Below are 10,399 nucleotides of genomic sequence, written 5' to 3' on the forward strand. Positions count from 1 at the left end.
TGGTAAAAATTCGTCTGTAATTTTCCGACGGAAAAAAATCCGTCAGTAAATAATTTCCGACGGGGCTTTTACAGAGGGACAAAATCCGTCGGTAACCAAAAATTTGTCTGTAATAAAGACTAAATCCATCTGTAAATCTGTCTGTATTAATCTATTTTCTAGTTGTGAAAGGCCCTACAAAACAATTGATTCAATAAAAAGACATCATCAAAATCTTGTTGATCTGTTTTTGCAATACGGAAACAAAAGAGAAAGTTATTAGCCAAAGGGGGTTACAGGGTCAGAATTGTATTTATCCAGGAAAGCAGAGACCAGAGAATTCTCATTAGTCATTCTCAGCACATGAATCACATATGGTTCATAAGAGTTCAGATTCCTCATCTTGAGTTGCACTTTGAAGATGAACTTAATATCCCTAAGCTTATTAATCTCTTCGGGACAGGAATTTTTCTCAACACCCTTCAAATTTAGCGGAAAAAAGTTCATTCATGCTCTCATAAATAATAAAAATTAAGGTATAGTGCAAAACAATTAACACAAAAAAATGAATATGACATCAAACCTTAGTCACACAAGACTGTCTAAGGTCATTAGCAAAAACTCCAAGAAACTTTGCAGCTTTTCCATCGAACAAAATAAAAGAGGCAGCATCGGTGTGGTCTATCACCCTTATGTGGATGCTGTACCTATTATTCACCAGAAAATATACAATCCAAGAACAATATACTACATAAATTATACCAATAGTCAGAGTGTCTATACTATGTTATTATTGAATTGGATGCAAATAGTTTTTTAATGGCTTATCCAAGAGTCTCCATCCCACACGGTAGAATAGTTTAAAATAATCCTTATGTTAAAGAAGTATCGTGAGTCATACCTTGGCTCATAGAACCCGTAGTCTCTAATGCAATTGGGACAGAAACATCTTTGCTCAAGTTCCCTTAAGCCACGATGACACTTCTTACATCCTTTGTACCACCAACCAAACTCGGTCTCAACTTCTTTAATCGTCCCGGCTGTAACAAATACAGCATCCTAAAATCGATGGATGCAAGGGTACAACACAACAATTGAGATTATGATCCAACAAACATTAGAACTAATATAATGAAAAAAAAGGAAGAGTAATAAAGAAAGGATTTTACCTGATTATGCTCCTTTATCTCGGCAATTGTTTTGTAGACTGACAGACGCAAAAAATCTTCCTCAACTGAAACAGGTTGATCACAGACTAGCGGCATTATGCCTTGTCCGTCAACAGGATCCAATTTGTTCACCCTTGAATTTTTAAATAATAATTTATGAAATTTGCTAATAGTTAAATAATCAAAAGCCTTGTATAAATATTCTGCTGGCCACACTACTGATCTATACACTGTACCTTGCAAAGAAATCCCTGACAGCTGGAAACTCAACATTGATAAACAGTTTCGAATTGTAGTTTGTGTTGGAAACACCCATGACCCCTACAAAAAGACATAACAAATTAAAGAAAATACTAGATGCATATGATGACACAAAACATGCATTCAAATAGCAGTAAAATAAACAAACCACTATAAAATTTCATTTTGCCCATTTGGAGAATAACCACATAGGTAAGACACGGGTGTTCCTCCAGATATTTGAGCAAATCAAAAGCAAAAGACTACCACAACGTTACCCTAAATTTCTGTCCACCCCTATAAGAAATAGCAATTATTGTAGAGTAAAGACAGGCACAAAATTTCAAAATATGATTTTAAAATAAAAGCCACTATCAAAAAGATATTAAGCATTACTCAAGATCATCAAGTTCTATGGTGATATAACTTGACGGCTTCCCGTCCCGGGTGAATTCGACCAAGTTACCTTTTGAGGCAAGCTGACCTATCACATCTACAAAATAAAGGCACCAATCTTTCCATTAACAAAACTCTATCTGCTCAGATATTTCTCCAAAAATGACACATTTTTTTCCAAAGTTTCATCCATGTTGAAATCAGATTTTTTTAATTTTCTTAAAAATAAAAATATAAAAGACTGTTAATAAATAGTTAGGGCCTAGAAATCGAAGTTCATGAAAAAACAAAAAATAAATAGGTTAGTACTCCTTACCAACGATACCATTAAGGGTACTAATTCTTTAGTTGCTATATATATGAAATCTGTATTTTGATGTGTTAAAATAAAACGCATAATAATAGAAATCAAAGCCAATAACAATTATGTAATAAATATAAACAATCAGATTGATAAATATAAACAATCAGATTAATAAACACAAAGTTAATAAATAATACAATTTTTTTGGTCCTATACCTATAACAAAAATAACGCATCAGCCAATTCAAATGACATACATTGAATATAGATATATTATGTAATAAAATCAAATTGATAAATTATTTTGCCTAAAAAAATTATATTTTCTCAATGAAATTTTTTAATACAGAATTTAAATAAAAATAAGACACATTAATTTTTAAAGTACTGTTTAATTGTTATAGGACATTATAAAGACAATACAGAAAATTAAATAAAATTTTTTATTAAACAAAATTTAAATGAAACAATATTTAATTGAGTTAGAAATTATATTATTTCTTAATATAAAATTATAGCAAGGGAATAATTGTTACAGGAAGGGAATAATAAAAAAATTCTTCCTTAATGAAACAAATTTTAAAAATAAGACATGTTCTGTCATAATATATTATATTATATTATGTAAAAATTTTCAATCAATTCAAAGGATATAAAGCTAACATTCATGGCAAAAGCCCAAAATAAAGTATAACTCTTTTTCATGGTAATAACTAATTTCTCATGGGTTAGACCCTATAAGCTCTTGGAGTGTATATTTGGTTAAAAGATAAAAAGAGAAGCAAATTTTACTTAAATAAATTTCACGAAAATTATATGAATCTATAATACTTGAGACTTGAGAGGAATAGCAACAACCATCAATTGAATCCATATCTGGCCACTATATGCTCATAATAAAAAAGACAGCAAATGGTGCAAAATAATATATCGGATTAAAAAATTAGACCTCAAAAAATTAAACAACACATGCATTATAGATTAATCTAACAAATAGGTTAGTACTCCTTACCAACGATACCATTAAGGGTACTAATTCTTTAGTTGCTATGTATATGAAATCTGTATTTTGATGTGTTAAAATAAAACGCATAATAATAGAAATCAAAGCCAATAACAATTATGTAATAAATATAAACAATCAGATTGATAAATATAAACAATCTGACTAATAAATACAAAGCCAATAAATAATACAATTTTTTTAGTCCTATACCTATAACAAAAATAATGCATCAACCAATTCAAATGACATACATTGAATATAGACATATTATGTAATAAAATCATATTGATAAATTATTTTGCCTAAAAAAAAAATTATATTTTCTCAATGAAATTTTTTAATACAGAATTTAAATAAAAATAAGACACATTAATTTTTAAAGTACTATTTAATTGTTATAGGACATTATAAGAATAATACAGAAAATTAAATAAATTTTTTTATTAAACAAAATTTAAATAAAACAATATTTAATTGAGTTAGAAATTATATTATTTCTTAATATAAAATTATAGCAAGGGAATAATTGTTACAGGAAGGGAATAATAAAAAAATTCTTCCTTAATATAATTTCTTAATGAAACAAATTTTAAAAATAAGACATGCTCCGTCATAATATATTATATTATATTATGTAAAAATTTTTAATCAATTCAAAGGATACAAAGCTAACATTCACGGCAAAAGTCCAAAATAAAGTCTAACTCTTTTTCATGGGTAATAACTAATTTCTCATGGGTTAGACCCTATAAGCTCTTGGAGTGTATATTTGGTTAGAAGATAAAAAGAGAAGCAAATTTTACTTAAATAAATTTCACGAAAATTATATGAATCTATAATACTTGAGACTTAAGAGGAATAGCAACAACCATCAATTGAATCCATATCTGACCACTATATGCTCATAATAAAAAAGACAGCAAATGGTGCAAAACAATATATAGGATTAAAAAATTAGACCTCAAAAAATTAAACAACACATGCATTATAGATTAATCTAACAAATAGGTTAGTACTCCTTACCAACGATACCTTTAAAGGTACTAATTATTTAGTTGCTATATATATGAAATCTGTATTTAGATGTGTTAAAATAAAACGCATAATAATAGAAAACAAAGCCAATATCAATTATGTAATAAATATAAATAATCAGATTGATAAATATAAACAATCAGATCAATAAATACAAAGTCAATAAATAATACAATTTTTTTTAGTCCTATACCTATACCCATAACAAAAAATGACGCATCAGCCAATTCAAATAACATACATTAAAATATAGACATATTATGTAATAAAATCAGATTGATAAATTATTTTGCCTTAAAAAAATTATATTTTCTTAATGAAATTTTTGAATACAGAATTTAAATAAAAATAAGACACATTAATTTTTAAAATAGTATTTAATTGTTATAGGACATTATAAGGATAATACAGAAAATTATATAAATTTTTTTATTAAACAAAATTTAAATGAAACAATATTTAACTGAGTTAGAAATTATATTATTTCTTAATATAAAATTACAGCAAGGGAATAATTGTTATAGGAAGGGAATAATAAAAAAATTCTTCCTTAATATAATTTCTTAATGAAACAAATTTTAAAAATAAGACATGCTCTGTCATAATATATTATATTATATTATGTAAAAATTTTCAATCAATTCAAAGGATACAAAGCTAACATTCACGGCAAAAGTCCAAAATAAAGCTTAACTATTTTCCATGGGTAATAACTAATTTCTTATGGGTTAGACCCTATAAGTTCTTGGGGTGTATATTTGGTTAGAAGATAAAAAGAGAAGCAAATTTTACTTAAATAAATTTCACGAAAATTATATGAATCTATAATATGTGAGACTTGAGAGGAATAGCAACAACCATCTTTAGAATCCATATCTGGCCACTATATGCTCATAATAAAAAAGACAGCAAATGGTGCAAAACAATATATAGAAATAAAAAATTAGACCCAAAAAAATTAAACAACACATGCATTATAGATTAATTTAACAAAGTACTTATCAACTAAATAACCATCTTTTCTAGACTCTAATTGAATTGTTTTGAACGGAAGAAAATTGAATCCGTTCAATGGAAACGAAGAATCTTGTACCGGACGCACAATCGTGTCCCTCTTGAAGTGGATTCTAAATTCGTGTCTAGTAGGCTTGAACTTGATGGTATTCAAAGCAACTCCAAAATTAGTGACTACATACACGTTGCCTTCAGCGAGTAAGCCCTCGAAGATAGGAACAAATATGTCTTTCACAGCTTATTGAATTGCATCCCCCTGAATGCATTAATTTTATAGAGTCATAGATAAATGAGGTTTATTGCTCAGTCATTACCAAAATAAATCTGAAATGCAAAGAGAAAATTTTACCTCTTCATCAAGGATAACCATCTCAATAGGTGCCTTCATCCCAGATTTTGCAAATTGAGAAACGGTCCAAAGCCTAATGACACGTACTTTGAGCTTCCACACCTTATGCGCTGGACCAGCATTAATACACTTGATGAGATCATACCTAAAAATTAAGGACCTCATATTTAGTGAAAGATAAAAAAAATTATTGTGAAACAATCCACATGGCACATGAACTCACCTAGCTGCCATTGCTACCTGTCACTACAAAATTACTCAAATATTATGAATTTCTGTATAAAGAAAGAGTAAGTGTGGTGATCACCTATGCTATACTTATAGAGAGTCACAGCACTGTTCAGCCCCAGTAGTGGTAAGGATTGCAAGAATCTTTACGTTTCTATTAAAATCCAATTAAAAAAAAGAAAAATTTTTTGAACTATTCAGGATTAAAGAATCTGAATAATATCAATAAAATAATTATCAAAATTAGGATAGAAATTAACGGCCAACATTTATTGTGTTTCATTGAGTTTAATTCTGAAAAATCAAAATAAGAAGCAATATATGCTGAAGAGGAAATCACCATATTTACATACACTAATTAGGTACAGTAAATTAGAAGAAGTTTCAAAAAGGCATGAAATTATTTTATTTTTGTATGTTGTCAAATAATTTTATATCATAGATATTGACATTTCAAGAGGTAGAGAATAAAGGAGGTATGAGAATTAAATTTGATATATAGCACCAATTTTTTGTTTCTTAATCTGATATAATTTTCAAAAAGTTTGTTAACAGTACCTTCAGTATGACCAAAGATTGTGTTGAGAGCATAGTATCATATTTTCTATAAATTAAAATATGAGGCATTGATTTTCATTGACTCCTAGAAAAAAATATTGCAACATAAGACAAATTACAAAAAAATATAAGATTTAGACAAAATTCAAAAAATTACTTGAAAAGAGGTATTAAAAATAGGATCAATTGTATGATAAAATTAATTATACATAGGTCGCAAGCAATTTGGGATTAGGGTTTTAAATTACATATATTAATGAATTAGTTTAAAGAATCACCATGATTACAACCAAGGTTCTAAGAAAAGGGGAAGGACCCAATAAAGAATCCATTGGCAAGCTGCTGTTAGGACTGGGCATGTTTGTGTGCAAGTGTTCCAAGTAATTGATTTTTTTCTGTGTAATCTAAAACACAAAACACAAAATACACAACCCTGAATAATCAAATAATCATCTACAAATTTTACAAAAACACAAAGCAGCAGCAGTACAACAGATCCAGAACCCAAAATCATTCAATAATTTGTTGATTAAAGAACAGAGATTCAGAGAATAAAATGAAAATCGAAGAACAGGTGCACACCAAAACCACTGACCTTTAAGACAATGACGCCGAGACGATGGCGACAAGACGACCGCGAGTAGGAAGAATCCGACGAGGATGGGCGTCGAGTGAGGAAGAAGACATCGAACAGGAGATTTGACTTGGAAAACACCGACAGTACAAAGAGAGACTCCTTGGACAGCCACGGACGGCGGCAACCAGTTACTCCGTTCGGCGGCGGTGGAGGCTAGCTAGGGTTTTCCCTTTTTGTTTTTCTTTGAATGAAGAAATGAATGAAAGTAACAAAAGAGAAGAGGGAGACCAAGAAGCAGCAACACGTTATTCCTTTCACTCTTCGAAATGACGTCACTTTAGGCAAACGGGCTGGATACCGGTCTGATCCAATTAGTTGGATTATAAGTTAATGTATTATAAATTAATGTTAATTCATATGTAATATATAAACAAATTTAATTAGAATAAATAATAATTTATTTATTTTATTTTAGACTTTATAAATAAAACGACTAATTCACTAATATGACAAATTATAATTAATGCAGTATAATTAATTAAGTAATATAAATTATAATAAATTATATGAATTATATTAATTATAATAAATTATATTAATTATATTAATATTTAAATATATAATCAAATCAAATCAAATCAATTAAATCGGAAAATACTCTCCGAAGCATGCCACGTCGGCTCCATCATTAAGTGCAGACATCCGATTTCCGATTTTTATATAATAGAATAGATTTGGTCCACGTCGTTTCATTTGAAAGCCTTTCATTATCAATAAGTGGGAAAAAAAAATCATTCCATGTTGAATATGAATATAACCTTCTCGTGTTTATAATTTTATTATTTAATATATTCTAGAAAAGTAAAAGAAGTTAAACAACCAATAATCTAAATATGAACACAAAAAGCTTATGTCAGTTTTGAATATAAAAATAATCGAAATCCAACGACTGTTTTCCTATCTAATGTATAAACCAATTTGAATGCATTTTGTTTTCTTTAGTACCTTTTATTAGTGTCAATTTCGAATGTACAGAAATGGATTTTTTTTTTTTTTGTAAAGTATGATCTTTTATTATATAATGTTTAAGTGAGATAAAAAAAATATATCAGTGAATAAAAATCACACTTTAAAACAATTGAAAGAAAAAATTTGAAATTGATCCATTTTTTAGGAGGTACAAAAATTAAAAGAAAAAAAATTGAGATTTATCCATTTTCTACATTAAAAATTCTCTTGAAACAATTTTAACATCTTTTATATATATATAACAATAATAATGACGATATAGTAACAACGGAAGAAATAACATTGGGTAATAAGACAAAAATTTGGTAATTGTTTAATTTTCCGATCAGGGAAACATAGAAGAATCTTTCCATGTCCACTGGGGTTGCATTATCCTTTCTTACTTGGACTAATAGTTAGTGCTAGACTTTTGATCCCATATAAATTGCTACAATTGTTGACAAAATAAAAAATTGCTATGATTGCAACATTGATATGCCACCATATCCTACTTACATGATCCCCATAATATATGTTACGGCCTGGCCCAAATCACTAGCGAGCTGGCTCAATCCGAGCACCATCCGATCCGGACGGTCAGGAGCAAGACGCTCAGTCGCCGACCCGGACACGCGTCTCTGACAGCTACGCTACAGCTGTGGAAAGGAAGCATCAAGGAAGGTGGGTCTGTTCTTAATGGGCCCACCTCTGACATAGTATATATGGGAAAGGTCCTGTCCTTCCCCCAAGATACGTCACATACCGCTCACTCTTTTTCGCCTGCACACTTTGCTTACTAGAGCATCAGAGTGTCTTTGCAGGTAACACCCCCCCTTCTTCATACGAAGAGCTCGTGACGTCGGCTGCACTCCCTTAAACCCGGCAACCCAAAACTAGGCAATCCCCCTCTCATCAATCGAAGTACCAACCCGAACCGTCCGGTACCTGATCTATCGAACAATATAACTATGAAACCATAAAGTACAGTGCCAATGTGTAGACACATAGGGTCACCCAAAAACCTTTCCAAATTGCTTGCAATAAGAATGTTGTCCTCATATTAATTTTGGTTACAACAATTGTTGAAAAATAAGACTCAAAGAATATTAGTCAACCAATTAAAAAGTGTGTATTTCTAATAAATTAAAATAATCCAACGGAGGCATCTTAGTAGAATGTGTGGCACTCTTTTTCTATTGTTTTCGCTGAATTTCTTATTCATAATCAATGGCTTGATGATAAGACATTCCTCCACCTATAACCGACATATCTTTCTTGATAATTTTGATTTTGATTTTATTTTGTGTCTTTAATTCTCTCTAAGATTCACAAAGGAGACATGAATTTGAAAAACGTTTACCAAATTCATGATTTGTTCGGAACATGAGGCACTCACTTATCACTATGTATATATCCCTCCCTTATTGGCTTGAACGGACATGATGAGTAATATTAATCATTGAGCATCTTTAGAGGAGCTTACTATACTTTAATTTGTTAGTATATATATGTTGCTTAACTAGAATTTTTATGACTGAACGCCTAAATCTAAATTGGTTCATAGATTAAAATATTTTGATTCTTAAATTATTCCATCAAATAAATTGGTTTTTTCATCATTTTAAAGAAACTAATTTATCTTATAATGAAATTTTTTAAAAATGTAATTATTTTATAACAAAATTTATTAAGAATTTATTTATTATCACGTACATTAAAAAATTTATTGAAAACAATGAAGAGACCATTTGTCGGAAGTAATTTTTAGAAACTTCCAGAATAGTAAAAATTTGTTGAACTAAAGTATCTAATTTAAAGGTCATTAAAAAATAATTTGAGTATTTATTCAAATATTATAATGAATGTTATTTTGCACACAAGAATAAATTATGATTTTCAATCATGATAGGTTTTAATTGCTAATAATTACATATTTGCATAGTTAAATTGTCAGTATTTAAATTTTTTTGTAATAAAAAATAACAATTTATTCATATATCTACTTAAAAAGTATACGGGTACCTACTATTTAAATTGTTGTTGTTGTTGTTTTTTTTTTTTTTTTTTTCGTCTACTTTCTTTATCTCTAAAATAAAAGTACCTCTGATGAACATCAAATTAAATGTATAAAAATCCTTATTCTAATATAAAAGGTAGATTCTATGCTACCCAACACTATTTTTGGGGTATGCGCGCTACCCATCTTTATGTAGTATGAGATTATTGGTGCAAATATAAAATGTCGATTCCCTACCTTAATTAACCAAAATCAACCGGTGTTAATAACAAATTTAAGCACAATTTACGAAATTATTTATTTCTATTATTGTCAACAAATATTAATGAATGTATATTATTATTAATTACTCTTACACCCATTATTTTTTTCTTGTTTTATAAATGAATATAATATAAAAATGAGTTATTTTGAATTTTAAATTTATATTTTAATAATTTAATAATAAAATCCTTTAGATTTTTTTATTTAATATATAATAATGTAAAAAATTATTTTTTTAATATAATTTAATAAAAT

The 10,399-nt window shown here is 28.7% G+C and overlaps 1 protein-coding gene across 1 annotated transcript; it reads right to left on the reverse strand.

The window, feature by feature from the left end:
• Window positions 1-258: 258 nt before the first annotated feature.
• LOC140181388 (uncharacterized) lies at window positions 259-5,726 on the reverse strand. Its single transcript, XM_072224940.1, has 8 exons — window positions 5,716-5,726; window positions 5,493-5,637; window positions 1,558-1,618; window positions 1,385-1,469; window positions 1,149-1,281; window positions 881-1,038; window positions 563-686; window positions 259-459 (listed from the first exon to the last, which is right to left on the reverse strand). Exons 1-8 carry the CDS (start codon window positions 5,724-5,726, stop codon window positions 259-261), a joined length of 918 nt encoding a protein of 305 aa, XP_072081041.1.
• Window positions 5,727-10,399: the final 4,673 nt, after the last annotated feature.

This window comes from Arachis hypogaea, chromosome 18 (genome assembly GCF_003086295.3).
Source record: "Arachis hypogaea cultivar Tifrunner chromosome 18, arahy.Tifrunner.gnm2.J5K5, whole genome shotgun sequence".
Classification (NCBI taxonomy): Eukaryota; Viridiplantae; Streptophyta; class Magnoliopsida; order Fabales; family Fabaceae; genus Arachis; species Arachis hypogaea.